Genomic DNA, 17,947 nt, shown 5'->3' on the forward strand with positions numbered 1-17,947 from the left:
TGGATTTTGTGATCTGATCAATTCCCATCCACCTGTCCTATGTTGTCTTTATTCAGACACAACCTACCTTTGTGCTGATCTCATACATTTTTCTAGCACTACACAGACAATCTGTTATGTAGAAGGTATTTATATTTATTTTTCTACATTTCTCCACTCCACTTGATAATAGATTCTATTTTTATTTAATTTTTACTTAACCATTGTTTGAGGACATCATCAAAGGAAAAAATAATACTCACTTATATTTAGTATACCTGAGAAATAGTTTTGTTCTGGTCTTTGGCTATGCAATTATGGGAAGATCATTTCATTTATTTTTATATAATCTAGTGGGTTCTTGGTTCTCTTTCTGAGAGAGATGTTTCTGCTTAATATTCAACAATACAACACATGTACAAATAAAAAATTGTACCTGTTTATTTTGTATTCAGTGTCACACTCTGCAAAAAGAAGAAAAACAGGGGAAAACACTGAAGGCTTGTAATGTGCTTTAAAAAGTACCCAGACGTATTGCACACACTCAAGGCCATGATCAGACAGGAAGGTGACAGAGCCAAAAATATACCCAGACCTGCAAGTCCAGTGTGGCCCTCATCTCAGTACCTTGAATATTCTGAGTGGTCAAAGACAAACTGTGAAATCAATGACTTTCATTTTTACTTTTTATTCCAGATTTACCACTATGCAACTCTCAGAACAACAGCAAAGACAACAAAATCCCAAAGAAGGTAGAAAGAACTAGTGCCGTGGGCTGTTCCAATTTACATTCAGTTCCAGTTTATATTCAGTTTCTGTCAATTTGACCTTCACAGGTCTGTAATTACTGTAATCACAGCCTGCTGAACACGCTAACAATCAGAGCATCCCCATCTGAATGGTTCAACAATAGCCTTCTTAATAGGGATAAAACCACACCAGAAAGACTGGCGGCTTCGCTTCCCGCCTTTTCTGAAGACACTGGTAATAGGGAACAGGTATGAAACTATTGACCTCTTAAAGAACAAGCTGTTCAGAGAGTGACCCCAACTCTGTTAGTGACAGATTTACCACGTGACAAAAAAGAGGGTTGTCAGTACCCCTCTGTGGCTCTGGTTCTTCCTAATGTTGCCTGACGATGTGGACAAAATGTTAGCTACCTACAAGACCTTCGCTTTGAACACCCAATGGTGCCTTTGACATTTTTAAAGGTCAAAAAGAATTAGCACAGTAGGTAAATGCGAGATAGCCCAAAATGCATTTCTGGTATCAGGAACTATTTTCCCCCTGAGCTATAGGAAGAACCATGCTGATTTACAAGCACGCTAACCTCATCTTGAGATGCACTTTTTGTCGTTTCCTTCAACTAATTGTCATTGATTTATTGTGAATTATCTATGGCATTCTTCCCAATACCACGTGGACCAAAATAGATATTTTTGACTAAGATTAGAATAGTCTTTAATCCTGAAACAGGGTTTGTAGTTCATGTTTTTGATGTTTTGTTTTTGCTAATTGGCTCTTACTTGAATTCCAATCTATAAATCTGTACTTATACAATACCATCAAGGCTCGAAAAAAATAGAAAGTATCTAGCTGATACCTTTAGATTTTTCTTTTTTGCCAAGTTAAATGGGTTTATAATATCAGATAAAAGCAGAGCTTCTCTACAAACCCAGAGCTTCAAACCTAGAATCCCACCTATTAGGTTTCTCTTTCATCAACTCTCCCCAGCTCCCAGGAGAAACTTTCAAGCTCCATGGAGCCTAAATTTAAAAACCTGTTACCTAATCCAAGTTTCCAAAGCCTGGGGAGATAAAATGACTCAGCCAAGGTCACTCCTTACTCCCAGAGTCACCTTTCTCTGAGCAGCTGTGAGAACAACGAATACGCATCAAACATTTTCAGGCAGGCAGTTTCTAATCACTCAGTCACATTTTTCCTCCACTGTTTCCCCTGGGCTATTCCTTTCCAAAAGGTAATCAAGTTCTTTCCTAGTGACTCTGGCTCTCCTGGCAGCTGGCCTAGTCAATCGACTGGGTGAGCCAGTGCCCACCTTCCAGAGCAAGCCTTGGTTAGAAAAGGAAGGGGCTGGTCATGACTGATGGCACTAAAAACGAGAACCAGTTTCTGTTGAGGGTACCCGGTGCGCACACACGGTGGGACAAACGTCCAGCTTGAGAAATAAGCTCCCCGCAGCCTGACCTCATTTGCTGCCAAAGTGCATGTTGTGCTGGGCCAGTGAGAACATCACAAGCTGTAGCTCCGCTGTGATTGTCAGAGGATTTGGAAAATTACCCTGCTTGCTTGTACAGCTCAGATCGTTTGTTTAACAATCTCACAAGCACTCCAGAAAGTGCCCAGAGAGCGCATTCACTGGAAATCCTTACACTTTTATTAAGATTTACCTCTATTTCCTATCAGGAAAGATAATGGTTGGGACTCACTTGAACATGAAGGTTCTATCTCCGACCACTTCTGAGTCCAGGAGCGCTGGTAAGCTAGGAGCGGATCAAACTACATTGAATGCCAAAATAACAGAACGGAGAGGACATGTAGAGGAAAGAAGCAAAACTAATATTTATTTATCATCTACTATGCAATATTTATTCTATTAGGTACTCTCTTTACACACTTTATGGGCAAAGTAACTCAGTGTGAGAGTCATGTTGGCCCTCTGACACACAAGGGCCACAGAGGAAAGGTCACCCGGCTCCCTGGGTCTTGGGTCAGTCTGGCAGCACTCACTGCAGTCCCTTCACAGAATTATGATCCTAAGAAGTTGAGTAATGTTAGTTATTTTGAGATTCACCATTCAGAGGCTGTAAAGAGAAATAAAGAGTCCCCAGGACGGCCTTGTCTATATTCCTCAAGAACAGTGCAATTTAATTAAAGGCAAAAGAGCATGACACCTTAAAGTCCCAGCTTGCTAATATATTGTTTTTAATAACCATTTAACCTTTAAGGACTAACTAGAACATGCAATTTGTAAGCCAAATATAGCACTTTTATTTAGGATAAGTGAGTGGATCAAGATAAATTGGTAATCGGGATGAATGACAAATGAATATCATTTAAGACGTTGTCAAAAAATTAAATTGCATTACTTATTCAGAGTAAACAACGAGACTTCAATTATCAAACAAGCCTTTTTATAAGTTTCTAGTATCCAACGTATCCAAGGGAAGCAAATAGTTATGAATATTGTATGTAACGTTCTAACTTCTGACATTCGAAAGTCCTTATATTAATCACTATTTAGGACCACTCTGTATATCTTCATTTTCATGAAGGGGTGGAAAGTGGCCTGTAGGCATGAGGAAAACTGATGTACAAAGTGAGGAAGGAAATTTTAAATACAAAGCAATTTCACTAATGAAATGCTCAAGCAGTCTGGAGTAATTTGGGTGCTTGGTGAATCATTGCTTAGCAATTCATGAACACTGTGGGTGCTTGGAATTCAATTCCATTGTCCTTTATCTGAATTGCTTTGAAAAAAGGTCACATGAGAAGGAAAGGAAGTTTTGACTTTCACATGCCTGTTATTGCTAAGGAAACCACTTCCTCAGTATTCACGTATTCAGCATGTCTCTAGTTTTGGCTTCCCGACAAATTACGTCTTGGTGCTGCATTAAGAAACAAACAAGGGTGGAAAATATTTTAAAAACTCAAATCAACTATGACATGTTCACAGAACAAAAAGAGGAGGCTTTTCAGATGCCCTCTCTTTTCCCAAGTATGCTAGGTATGCCTGGATGCAGCCTGTAAGAGCTAACAGGACGTCCGAGATGTGAGGGAAGTGGCTTGTGATCTGCCAGTAAACAAATGAGAGGCTGGTAGGGCTTATGTTGTATTTTCTGATTGGCAATGGCTCTGAACTATCTCCTACTTGTAGTTGTGGACAAAGGAGCAGGAGATGAATTACAATGTTCTAGGACTGAGTGTTCCTTTCCATTTCAAATCGCAATAAGAAATAAATCTGGTTAGTCTTTTAGTGTGTAGATTATATAACTGACTCCTCTTTTTAAAAAATTTTGTTTTGTTTTGGTTTGGGTATCTTATTTTAAGAAGAAAAAATAATAAAGTAAAGGGATCCTTTTGAATGACTGGAATCCTCTGTGGCCCTCACTGCAAGCAGAGCTGAACTCCAAAGTGGCTGTTTCTGCACAAGTCGATCTTAACTCTTTGGTGGTTTCTTTGCTTTCATGTGTATTTCTTTTTAACCCAAATAGACTTTGTGTAAATTATACTTCCTTATCCTTTGAAGACATCCAACAATTTTTAATTCTCACTGTTGCTAAAAATAATGATCAGGACCCAGAAGATCACAAATATTAAAAGTCTGGGGTTCATCTGTTTGAATATCCTGATTCTGTCCCCCAGCACCGGGATTTGTGGTTCATCCTCTGTCTTGTTCATGAATCACAGGTTCAGAACTACACTGCTGTATTATTAACAGCAATCTACAAGTAGCTACTCAATAGTGAACCTATAACAGAAAAGCGCTCATTTTATATAACATGGTAGCAACTATGAAAAAGACTATTCTTATAATAAAACAGAAAGCATAGTGGTAGCTGAGCCTGTGAAAAATTTTATACTAATACACACTAGAATTAATACCAGTGGCACCTTAAACATGTAAAATGCATTGCTTTCCAGAGAATAAAGTGTCGCTTACCAGGGACTGAAGGAGGTGGTGGAATGGGGGATATACTTTTTACGAGAACACAATTGCAACTAGGAAATAAATACCTCCTGGTGATTTAAGACACATTACAGTGATTCTAGATAATAAAACTGTATTATAAACATTAAATCTACTAAGAGACTAGATCTTAATTGTTCCCAAAGCAAAAGAAATAATAATTATGTGACATGATCAAGGTGTGAGCTAATGCCACAATAGCAACCATATTGTAATGTAAATGTAACTAATCAATATTTTATACACTGTAAATGTAATCAATGTTGCATATCAAATACATCTTTTTAAAAGTTGAAAAATGCATTGCTTTAGAAATCATGGTTTTAATTTTTATTTTTAGTGTACATGGAAACTAAAGATTTTAAGTTTGACAGAGAAAATATAGAAAAGAGACAGTTCAGAGCCATTGCCAATCAGAAAATGAAACAATGCCCCACTGGCTTCTCACTGGTTTACCGGCAGATCACAAGCCATTTATTTACTCCATTTATACACATTTTAGAAATTGTTCTAAAGCACTCTACTTCTGGGTTGATGATATAAAATTTGTAAAGACTATAGTATGCCTTGGTTTCAGAAAGAATTGGGATGATAATAATGATAACAACAACGAAAACAATAATAATAATAATAGAAAATAGAATAGTAGAAAAAATATATTGAGAATTTAATGAGCACCAGTCACTGGAACAAACATTTTACACATATTATCTCAGTTAAATCCTCACGACAACCTTTTGAAATTGATAGTTATTGCTCTGAATCTTCACAAACTGAAACTCTGAGGTTAAGTAAACATTTAAGTGCATTTATTTAGGAAGCAGCAGGGCGAAGACCTGAAAACTAGAGATCGCTCCCCAAAATCTGAGCTCTTAACCATTATAGTAGGTTTCTTTAGACAGAACACCTTTAACATAGACTGATTTGAGATGCCAAAAGGCTAAAGTAAGGAAAGGACCCCACCCCTTCCTGCCTCAGGATGAGTCTGTGTGCAGCCTGCATATGATTCTTTGAAACTTAAAGCAACAGAGAGCACAGTCTTCTGGATAGAAAGGGGTCATCCCCAGCATCAATATCAGGAAAGAGGAGACCTGGCATGAGGAAAAGAGGGGAATTTGGGCAGCAAACTAGATGAGAGGACTCGAGGTCTTGGGGTGGGTATTTGGGTAGTAGTGGTGCTGAGACAGCAGTGACTCCCACTCTCCCCACATCCCTGCCCCCTGGGGACAGACTAGGGATTTAAGAGGGATCTCTGTGGCAGACAAAAAGCTGAGGAAGAGAAATTACGTCCTGTTAAATTGGAAAATTCAGTTTCATGCTATGCCCTCCACCTATTTTCATTAGGAAAGTTATGTTTAAACATTCCCTCTGTCAAAGAGATGCTCCAAGCATTCTGAAGAAAGGTTCATGTGGCTATGTTTTGTGGAAATAACTTTCTAGGGCCAAGATGGTGTTGCTTCTCCCCAAGACTTAGGTAATGTTTCTGTCCCTGTAAATACTTTGCTTGAACAGAAACACAATATATCCAGCCAGCCAATCCACCAAAGCCAGTCAAACTCTGGGTCTTCTCACTCCAAACAAGGCTGACTATGTGGTCCTAGCCAATTGGATATTTTCTGTTTTTTTTCCTTCTTGTTCTTTATTTTTTCTTGTGTAAAAGCATCCTGCCTTCTACCCCATTTCACAGTTCTCTGAAAGGAGACTGTATACTTCATGAAGTGTTCAAGTTTTCTAGGCTCACCTAAATTGTCTTATATAATCATTCTTTTGACAGTTGGGATTTAACATTCAAGGAAGATACGAATTTTCCTTACCTTCTCATTCTTTGGGTCAAAGGGTCAAGGGTAAGATTTCACCAAGGGGAGGGGTTGGCTAGTGGAGGACTGAAGCTTCTAGGTCAGATCACTTAATGCCATGAAGAGATCCTCCTTTCATTGCCAAGTTAGAAAACTCAGCCAGTCTTCCTTCCTTCTTACCTCCGCCCCACAGTGCCTCCCTCCTTTCCTTCCTCCTCCCTCCCTTCTTCCCTTTCTTCCTTCCTTCTTTTCAACTTCCCTCCATGCTTTATAAAAGCAGGGGCCTTAAACTGTCTCGTTCACAGTAAGATTATACTTGAGGCCTAGAAATGTGCTGGTACAGTAGAGGACCTTGCAGAATCTTTCTGGAAGGAGAAACAAACACTTGTCATTAGCCATTAGTTCAATTCAGATAATAGGCAACCACTAAGCTGGGGAAGCCCAAGACAGATATTTTTCATTGGATAAGGGGATAATGGGAGGATAAAAATAATTGAATCAAATTCTATTTGTTTCACAGTTAACAGGGTCCTGCAGAATGACAATGGGGATATTGAAATAGAAGATTTTAAAGTTATTGTTTTCACCTGAGCATTTGCTATTACATAGTCTAAACTGTAGGCGTTAATTCACTGTATACACCTATCAGTCAGGACTGGCTAGATTAGGGAGGGGTAAAAACAGGCGATCTCTGAATCTCTCACTGATTAAAATTTACTTCTTGCTCATGACATATATTCATCACTTCCACTTAGTGTAAAATGTCAGCAACCAAATCAGATGGAGAAGTCACCATCTTGAACTTGGACAGGACAAGAGTACAATGAAATACTTACTATTACTTTAGGATTTCACCCAGAAGTGACACCTTATTGCCTTGCTCACAGCAAGTTACGTTGCTGCCTAAATTCAAATGGGGCACACCACTGGCCATCAGAAAGAGGGTTAAAAAAAGAGACACAGAGTAATCACTGGTTCATAAAATCTACGAAAACTTGCTGGGCACAAGTGATGGCCCTTGTCTCCTACCTCCCTCCATTTAAGTTGACCGTCCATGCTACCTCCCTCCTAAGTATCGCTTGGCTCTCAAACTCCACTTGATGTGTCTGTTGGAAGTCCCCTTTCTTTCTTTTATGTCCCCGAACACCTCACCACCTGTCCTTCCCTTGCCTTGCTCTTTTGCATTCCTTGATTAAAGCCAAATTCCTCAACTAGAAAGAATTCTAGTATCCAATTGTAGTTCGCTTACTATCCACTGCCCAGGACTTAACCACAAACATATGTTTTAGGTTTATTTGTTGTGGTAGCACTCCATGCATAAGTACCAGTTTTGGTATCATTCAAGATAGGCTAGTTTTGCTGCAAAAGAAATATGCATTCACTTTTGGCTTATGTTGCATGTCCACCAAGTCTCCAATGGGCCTCTGGTCATCACTCAGAGACCCAGACTAATGGAGTATGTTCAAAGCCACCACCCTGAACATACCCATTGGCTATGCCATTGTCTCTTAAAACCTCTCCTTGTATATGACATATATCACTTTGTTTTAATAGTTAATTGACCAAAGTGAGTAACATGGGTTCTTTTAACTTTCAGGGAACAGGAAATTGCTGCCCTATCCTGTCCTTGGGAAGAGAAGCAGGAATTTTTGGTGAATAGCACTGATGATTACCACATAGCATCAACCCTCAATGTGCTATTTAGTTCTGGAAAATAAAAAAAATAATTGTGAAAAAAAATGGGATTATCTGTGGTGTCAATCATGTATATAGATAATATTTTTGTTTTCTAAACACTGTTCCACTATTTCTCCCTTACACACGCACACTAAAATAATCATCCCTTTCTGTAAAGCCATAGAATTACACGTTCACCTCGAAGAAGGTCAGCGGGCTGTTGTGTGTCATTTGGTCATTTTTATACTTTTCCTTTCTTAATACTAGAGAAATCTGAAAAGCCTACGTAAAAAAAGTCAGGTGCAACTATCTTATGTGTTATTGTATTTGTGATATGTTTGGTATGTATTCTGTTTCCTTCTAAATGCATTTAACAATAGTGGTATTTAAATATGTCATTTTCATCAAGAAAGATATTTATTGTCACGTACTGACAAGCAGATTGGCAGATGCCACTAACAAATAGTAAAGAATTCTTCTATGATTCATTATTTCCTTAAAAACAAACATTTTTTCTCTTATCATTTCTGAAATGCAATATAAACCCACATCGATGACAAACATACAATGCCCGTCAAAGCCCAGTGCAGTGTGTCTTCAGGAAGTTAGTGAGGAAAGTGAAGTTAATCCCCATATCTCAAATTCTGAAGGGAATTCATAATCCAGACTATTAATTACAATAGTTTTCAGTCTAAAATAGATGTGTCTTTAATGAGAATCACTAACATGGGTTAAAAATGGAACTAGGTATAAAGCATGCAGTGGAAAAATGTGCATAAAATTAAATGGTTTTGATTAGGTACAATCTTTTCTCAGAACCTTCTCTGGGAATAAATTATTTTGTTTGAAATCTTTCTCCTGTTATTCTATTTTTTCCTCTGACTCCAAGTGATGTTTCTAAAATACAAATGTGATCATGTCTTAGCCCTACTGAAAAGTAGTCAGCTCCGGAACTAGGTTACCGTAAGAAAAGATGACCTCACCTTAGCTCTTAAAGCTTAACAGCGTAACCTTTCTGAACCAGTCAAACAATGAAAGGTCCTCTACACACCAGCGTCTCCTACCTCCCTCCATTCAAGTTGGCCTTCTATGCTACCTCCCTCCTAAGCATCGCTTGGCTCTCAAACTCCACTTGATGTGTCTGTTGGAAGTCCCCTTTCTTTCTTTTATGTCCCGAACACCTCACCACCTGTCCTTCCCTTGCCTTGCTCTTTTGCATTCAAACATGGTTATTTTCTGCCTGCATTATTTTCCTGTCACAGATTTGCTCTGAGCTCCGGTCTGGGCAAGGCTGGACTTCCACTTGCTTCCTGGCTGCTGACTCACTGGCTTGCTCTATCTTTTGAAGTGTGGGACACTCTGCATTTCTGAGCATGTGGCGCTGCCCCCCCCACACACCTCTGCTTTCACCATGTTGGGGGGCCTGACACCATCACACACTCGGACACTTTCCCAATCTTTTCAAACCTGAGCTCCTTTGATACACTGATTTGTTGTGCAATCCTGTGCAAGGCATTTAACTTTTTTTTTGTTTTCTCATTTTACACATATGAGTCTAAATAAGCCTTAAAACTGTCCTCACAGGGTTTGTAAAAATCAAGTAAAACAAATCACGTGAAAACATTTTGTTAAGTGCAAAGCATTAAACTAATATATTTTGACTGCAATGCTGTTTTCTCTGAAACATCACTCTTGGATGCCATTTTCTTTGTACAGAGTTTTGTGATTTGAAAAGTATTGACTGCTAGTTTGATAGACTCGTATGTAGGTAAGAAGGAAAATAATAACCATTGCTATTTACCATATACACAATGCTGAGCACTGTGCTGGATGCTTTCCACATGTCACCTAGTTTAATCTTTACACCTACTGTGCAAGATAGGTATTGTTATCTCCCTTCTACAGTTGAAGAAACAGAGGCTCAGAGATACAAAGTAACCTGTAAGTCACAGAACAGGGGAGAGTGTTCACTTCTGTTTCCTTCCAGAGTGGGGATGCTCGTCACATGCCCTCCTGGAGGTACTAATACGCTCTGCTGGGTTTTGCCTCTCTTCCCGTCCTACCGTGCAGGTCTCCACCCCGTGGACTCTCTGCTCCATGGCTGTCATCGGGTAGTAAGCAGCCCTTTAAGGCGGCCCAGAGATCACCACCAGCTGGTAGTCATGCCTTTATACGATCTCTTAGGTTTGAATGTGAAATGGATCTAATGATTTACTTCTAATTAATAGAATACAGCAAAGGCAATGGGATGTTGCTCCTGCAATTAGTTTACAAAGACTGTGACCTCTGTCTTTGTTGGCCTTCTCTTGCTCTCGCTTGCTTGTTCAATCTGATGAAAGCAATAGCTGTGTTGCGAGCCTGAAAGGCTGTGTGGCAGGGAACTAATAGCAGCCACTAACTAACCAGCAGTCTCCAGAACCCGAATCCTGCCTTGGACTCAGCTCTCATCCCAGTTGAGCTGTAGATTCAGCTGGCATCTCGAGAGCCTGCAGACTCTACTGCCAGTTTGATTATATATGCAAGAGACCCTGAACTGGAGAACTCAGCTAAGCCATGCCTAGATTCCTGAGCCACAAAATTATGAGATAGAAAATGTGGTCTTTTGAAATTGCTACATTTTAGGGGTCATAGCTAATCAATACAGATGCTGTCTACTGAGAAACATTATTTACAGAGGTCTGCAGTGCGTATGGTTGTTGAGTGAGAACGTAAACTCCGACATACTCACCTTCTTCACTTAACAAGCTGAGACTGGCACACGTGTCATACTGTAGAGTGCATGTTGATTTTTTAATTTTTGTTTGATTTTAAAGAGAGGGGACGGAAAGGAGAAAGAGGAGAGAAACATCAGTGTGTAGCTGCCTCTCATATGCTCCCTACTGGGGACCTGGCTCACAACCCAGGCATGTGCCCTGATTGGGAATTGAACTGGTGACCCTTTGGTTCACAGGCCTGCACTCAGTCCACTGAGCCACACCCAGGCAGAGTGAGGGCATGCGAATTATGTAGGCCTTTGGTGGAAGATAAACAAGGTAAGACTGTTGTTTTGATGTACCTATACAAATGAAAAAAAGATAAAGAGTTTATACCTGGAAGTATGTCTGCAGGGAAGAGTTTGGGAACCATGGATTGCAGAGGTTTTCTTAAATATTATCAGGTAAATTAATCCCACTCCTCTAGAGCAGAGGTCAAAACTGTTCTCCAAAAAGTCATGCAGTACATATTATAGGCATCATAGGCTACGTATAGTCTTTTGTATATTCTATTTTTAAAAAACCTTTAAAAATATAAAAGCGTTCTTAGTTCAGAGGCCTTATACAAACAGGCTGTAAGCTGCCACTCCTGACTGAAGTCCAGGCAGTACTGAAAGACCACAGATCTCTCCAGGCACGTTATCTATGGGGGTGGAAGAGGGAAGTGAGCCCCCATGCCCCGAGGCATCCATTGTAATGAATCACTTCCTCTCCAGGGGTCTAGAAAGGTATTTGCTTTGCACATACTTGAGAGAATTGAGTAAATAATCACTCCAAATATTTCTGTGTTCTGTGGTTCAGATGACAGGAGAAAAACTGGTGGAGAAGAATTAGGGGTGCACTCGCACTATTCGTTCTGCAGTCGCTCAGCAGGCACTGCCCACGGGCTCGGTGTTACCTTCGGGGTGTTGCAGAGATAAACGAGGCGTGGCCTTTTGTTTCCCTCAACAACCTCACACTGAGTGTACTACAGGAAATCCTGAACATGACTTGATTTCTGAAGACACGTTCAAGCAGAAACAGTGTGATAATTCTAATAACAATTTCCTTTTCACTAATGTGAAATTCTTGCTAAAAAATGAGAGTGTTCCCTCTCCTCCCCGCAGAACCGTGGTCTGTGCTCTGCAGATTCGCGGACAGCTGTCTGAGAGCTAGAAAGACCCCAGCAATGTGTGCTCACAGGCGGTTACAATCAGTCCTGCCTGCCACTGGCCATAGGCTCTGGGAAACTAGTTAACTTTTTTGAGGCACCATTTCACCATAAAATGGAGAAAATAAAACACTTACTTGAGGGATGGCTGTGTAAATTAAATGAGACAAATGTGAAGCTTACAAGGGTAATGCTTAATAAGTAGCAAAAACTCAACAGAAGTGATTATTACTTTCAGCTAGCTCCCATGACTTCAGGGTCATCAGGCGCATAATCTTAATTTTTTCTTTAGGTCAGATCCACATATCACCCCCATATATTCTCTGTGTGGTGTATCAATATGAAAGCACATCTGAAGTTTTGTCTAATTGCACTGACCTCCTCAGAGAACTGGGTCCAGCTATGGAGAATAAAAATGGCTATAACAACTCTACAAAGCTTGAAAATGGTTCACTTTAGAGGGGTCGTTTTATTTTTTCTTAATGTAATAAATTAACTGCAGTAGCTTGGAAGAGGGAGTAGATGAAGCCTTAGTTAATCAAATTTATGATTCTAACTTATTTTTTCATTCCTTTTGAGGGCTTTTTTTTTTTCAGAAAAAATGTGTCTCACTCTTCTGATTTCTGAAGTGAGAATAAGGGAACAAACTGTCAGTGAACTCTTGCTTTGCACCAGGTTCTATACACTTAGTCCTCACATAGCCCTATGAAATAGGGGATATTTTATCATTTTATATGTATATATATATATATATGTATGTATATATATGCACACACACACATACACATATAAACTTGAAGCACAGATTACCTATGTTACTTGCCCAGCATCGCACGGTCCGTGCATCTGTAGTCTGGATTAAATCCAGGTAGGTTATTTCAAAGCTAATCTCTTATTCTCACTGCTCTGCCACAGCGCTCTCCAGTAGAAAGATTTTGTGAGTCATAATTGCGATTAAAAATTCCCTGTAGTCACATTTTAAAAAGGAAAAAGAAACAGGTGCAATTAATTTTAATCATATTTTATTTAACCAACGATGTCTAAAACATTAGCATTTCAGCACATGATCAGTATAAAAATTTGAATAATTTAGTATTTTTAATACTTAATTTTTGGAATCCAGAGAGTATTTAACATTTCTGCGTGTTTCAGTTAGGACTAGCCCCCATTAAAGTGCTCAGTATCCACACCCGGAGGGTGTCTTCCACGGTGGAGAGCACAGCTCTGCTACACGGTGAGCTGAAGGTCTGGACTTTCTATTTATACCACAATGTTTACATAATCTTCATTTTCTTTGTTTTGGCATCATCAAAACTGTAGAGGTTTTGAGTACTAAAACTGAAAGTAAGTTTTAAAGAAAGGAGAAAAGAAACCAGTAATAATATTGTTTGGGATTTCTAATAATTCTTAGGAAAGCTGATGTTCTTCACTATCTTCTGGCAGATTTCTGAAATATTACGAGTTCGACTGCATGTCCATTTAAGAACATAAGTTTCATTTACCATATTTCCCCCTTGGCCAGGCAGAAATCTAAAAATAAACTCTTAAGTTGTTAGGTTTGACCTAACTCGTTGTATAAATATCCCTTTGCAGTTGTTTTAGCAAAAGAAAAATCCAATCCCTTAAGTGTTTTGGTTCTAAAAAGTTTAGAAAGCTGATTTCTCCCCTGAACAGTTCCTACCTCTAACCACGGACAAACTTAAAAGGGAAAAAAGAAAGTGAAAATTAGATTTTCTTTTCTTTTTTTCCCACAAGAAGACAAAAAAGACAACCCCCCACCCTACAACATTCTTTCTCCATTTCTCTTTCTGGCACCGCATTGTAAATGATGATTAGTGCATCAAGAATTAGCCCCCAATTGCCAGTCTTCTCTCCGTAAACGCTGTGGTTTTGGTTTCGGGAGCCACTTCCTGTCTCACAAGTTTGGAAGTGCCCTGTGGGAAATGACCACGCGGCACAGACCCCTGCCTGCCTGTGTCTCGGACGATGTGCCCCCAATACCTGACACACGGCAGACAAACACAGACAGTGAGTGCTTGCTGAATTAAACCTATTTTAACTAATTGGAGGAGAGCCAAGAAAATTTCTATAGACTTTACTAAATAAAAGTGGTTATGTATTTTCAAATATATTCATGGAAACACTTAGGAGATACATTTTGATTAGAATGACATAAGATGTGGTAGAAACTCCTGAAACTTAAAAGGGTGATTAGGTTCTACAGGTTCTCCCATGAAACTGTCTTTAAATGCAGTTTTAATGTGTACGAAATATAAAAACTAAGTTTACGAATAAAAATGGAAGATTATATAAAACAACATTTGCAAAATTTTGGTCAAGGGAAACACCTTATATAGTAGGAAGGAAAATGAGAAAGAAAACAGTTATATTTAACCTAGCTTTATATATAGAATCTATATGTGTGTGTGTGCATGTATATGATGGGGACCCAAAAAACCCAGGATTTATTTATAAAAATGGTGTATTTATTCTTACATATTTAAACTTCGGTCACCTTCAAAGTACTCTCTATTTGATGCTATAGACCTATTGAGACTTTTTTCCCACTGTTCAAAAGTTTTTGAATTGGTCGATTTTGGTGCCTTTTAGTTCTTTGATGGTTTTTGTTTCACTTCTTCCACATGGGCAAAACGTTCCCCTTTGAAGACTTTCTTCATCCAAGGAAAACAAAAAAAGTCTATAGGGGTGAGATTGAGTGAATAGGGAGGGTGTGGCACAGGGTCTTTCATGCTCAAAAGACCTAGTTATTGGCAGGTGCAGTTGTAAATTACCCATCATGAAATGGACAAACCTATTCAAAGAGTCTTCCAAAAAAATTACTGAAGTTGAATGCTGCCTCTCTCAACAATGCCAGCTGGTACACTGATACAGATGGGTTCCTAGACCACTCACCTAATGGGGGAAGCCTGTACTACAAGGGGTCCACTCTTCAGAAGGTAATTCTGTTTTGTGTGTGTGTGTGTGCACATACATATATATGTGTATTTAATACCTACCTTATACAAAACAATGAATCGAGAAAAATATATGCAATTAGATGCTATTAGAAGACAGATGACAGGTTATTATTTCTGTATACAATTGGCTACTAAGTAAATGTGTTACAAATTAAAAAAAAGAAAATGTACAGCAAACATTGTCTTTCTCTCTGATGAACCAGGGAAATGAAAAGCACACAAAATTAGGTGAAAATTTTCACTCATCACGTAAGTGTACACACAACAAAGGTAACATCAGATACCGAGTGGCCTCGGAAAGTGTGAATTGCTTGAGGAAATACAACAGACTTCACAGAGACCCCTGTTGAGTAATACCTGCTAATACCATTACTCCTCGCTGTCTTAGCTCAAAACACTTTAGTAAAGTGTCAGAACTGTGTGTGGGGTAAAGTAAAATCACTATTAAAGTGATAGGTCCTTATATATTTTTACATTTAAAGTTATATTTACCAGCTCACTAATGTGCCTTATGCAAGAAACGTAACTTCAAACAACACTTGGTGGCTTCAGATCAGATTCTTCCTTTCAGAACACTGATTTGTCATCATTCAGGACAACTCGATGTTGTCTGTGAAGGTGATTCCAAAGGAGGAGTTTCCGAAAATGTTTGGGAAGTAACAATAATCAAGTTAGCACTAGTTTTTTACAATCGTGCCAAAATTTATTCACCCAAAGTCATGCTTACAGTAGTCACCTTTAGAAAGTGTGGGCTAATTTGATTGTTTGATTATAGATAGGTTGTAGTGTGGTCTGTTGAAGGCTGTTGAAGGCCACTCACAATGCCTAATTAAAATCTTTATTCTTTTAGCATAAAAAATTAGTGACAGTACACTATAAGCAGATTGAAGACAGAGGAATGAAAAGTAGTGGAAGCAATCTATCTAGTAGTGGGTAAGATTCTTCTGCTGCAGCCTCAGAAGTTCTCTTTAAATCTCCATTTTCCTGGAGATTTCCATTTTAGTTCCAAAATGTTGGTGTCTGTGTTTATTTTTTCATTTGTTTCTTTGCTTACATTTTTAGCCCAGCAGCTAAATTATTTTATTAGTTTTTTTAACCTCTTCTCCAAAAGAAGGCTTTAGACAAGAATTCTAATTTAACTTCCCGTTTGCTCTGTCTTGAGAGCCCTTAACAACAGTTCCTAAGGCAGATGTTTTCTAATAAAGAGTAAACAGATACTTCCCCAGCTTTCCACTTGGGGTGGCTGCATCACACAACTCCAGGGAGACACCCATCTTTCTCGGTTTGGATGACCCTGCACCACACTGCTCACCTGCAGGAAACATAGATGACGCTCTCTGGGCTGTGGCTGCAGCCGCCTTTTCTACCTCACTCTTATTTGAGGTGCTTCATGCCCAGATCGTTCAAGTTTCCACTCCGAAAGGGATCTCCTTCACCGCTGTTGTTGTACAGGACTGAATGCTTTGTCCATACTACTTTAAAAGCCAATGTTATGTCCAATGAGATTATTTTAAATTAATTATATTTGCTAGTTCACAAAGGACTATGCCATTATATACTATTAAGCTAAAAGAAGGTGCTACTTACTTTCCAAAGATACATCTTGGGCAAATGTTGAAGCACAGATGTCAATTACAGAGTCAGTTGACTTCATTGATTGTTTCTGATGAAAACACTCACGGTATTTGGAAGGATTTTTGTCTGTGTAGATAAAGCCTTTTGATTCACTACTGACATGCCAGAGACAGTGTTCAAAGCATTCATTGTCATTCCCTAGAGCCCCCAGCTTCCCCTGCAGATCAGTTTGCCTAGATGACCACCTCTTTGTTGCTACAGAGCCCGGGAGGCATGGGGGTGCAGATGGTGTCGCTCCCAGACCGAGGAAGCTTCCCGAAGGGCGACAGACTGGGATGTGAGGGAAAGGTCACCCTTCTTGGATCTGAGGGTCAGTTTGTGGTCATTGTGCTCTAGCCGACCTAACTAAAACAATGCATTTAGCATTTTCTAACAACTATATATATATATATATATATATATATATATATATATATACACACACACACACATTTGAAATGTATACATATATACATTTGAAATGTATACATATATACATATGAAATGTATTTATATATACATTTCAAAGCAGTTAAAGATCACTTTTCCCCCTAAGTTTCCTCCTTACCTTTAGGTCTCTTCCTTGACCAAAATTGTGCAAATATTCTTCTATATAATCTGTTTGTATTTTAAGTTTAGTTTTTATATTGTTCATATTAAAATTTCATTTAAAGTATTCAATGCATCTTACACAAGGTGGCATGTGAAATTAGATAAAATATTCTTGATTATTTGGAAGCATTTTTTATATCTTATATTACCTTCAGGTTATTATTGGATAAATGCATTATCATTGGCCTATCATTACCCTTGTTAATAGAGTGCCAAGCCACGGTCCCTTTAAGTGGCTGTACCCGCTTTAAATCTACTTCTTATACCTGTTCTGAACATTCTGTTCTAACACATTTTTTGAATTCTGACGCCATCGCAAGTTCTTTCAGTTTCAGCCTCACGTTTCATGTGAGACTTTGTCCTCAGCCTTGCTTTTCTAGCTATGCCTTTTTGATCCCCAAACCACTGATTTCAAAATGTGATCCACAGAAGATTCAACTTCCTCTCCCCTCTCCACAGTTGCCTCTGGCTTCCAGACCCCAGCCTTGGACCCAGGAGCTCCGTGGCTCTGCAGGCAGTGAAGCCTTTAGTCACTGAGTTTCCTGTTGTGCTGATTTGGATTCCTCAGTCACTCAACATCAAACCTTGGGGAGGTGGGGAGAAGGGTTCACCCCCTTAGGTGGTAATAGCAAATCGAGTGCAAAAACCATAATCATACCTTCTTTTCCAAAGTGAAGGTT

The 17,947-nt window shown here is 39.1% G+C and overlaps 1 protein-coding gene across 1 annotated transcript in view; it reads right to left on the reverse strand.

The window, feature by feature from the left end:
* LOC119040711 (translation initiation factor IF-2-like) overlaps positions 1-17,581 on the reverse strand; it is a 60,676-nt gene extending 43,095 nt beyond the window's left edge. Inside the window, exon 1 of the mRNA XM_053663965.1 lies at positions 17,534-17,581. Within this exon, the coding sequence (XP_053519940.1) occupies positions 17,534-17,581 (48 nt within the window). The remainder of the gene's footprint in view (positions 1-17,533) is intronic.
* Between the last annotated feature and the right edge of the window lie 366 nt (positions 17,582-17,947).

This window comes from Artibeus jamaicensis, unplaced genomic scaffold, assembly GCF_021234435.1.
Source record: "Artibeus jamaicensis isolate MK-2021 breed Jamaican fruit bat unplaced genomic scaffold, CSHL_Jam_final contig_1127, whole genome shotgun sequence".
In the NCBI taxonomy this organism is placed as follows: domain Eukaryota; kingdom Metazoa; phylum Chordata; class Mammalia; order Chiroptera; family Phyllostomidae; genus Artibeus; species Artibeus jamaicensis.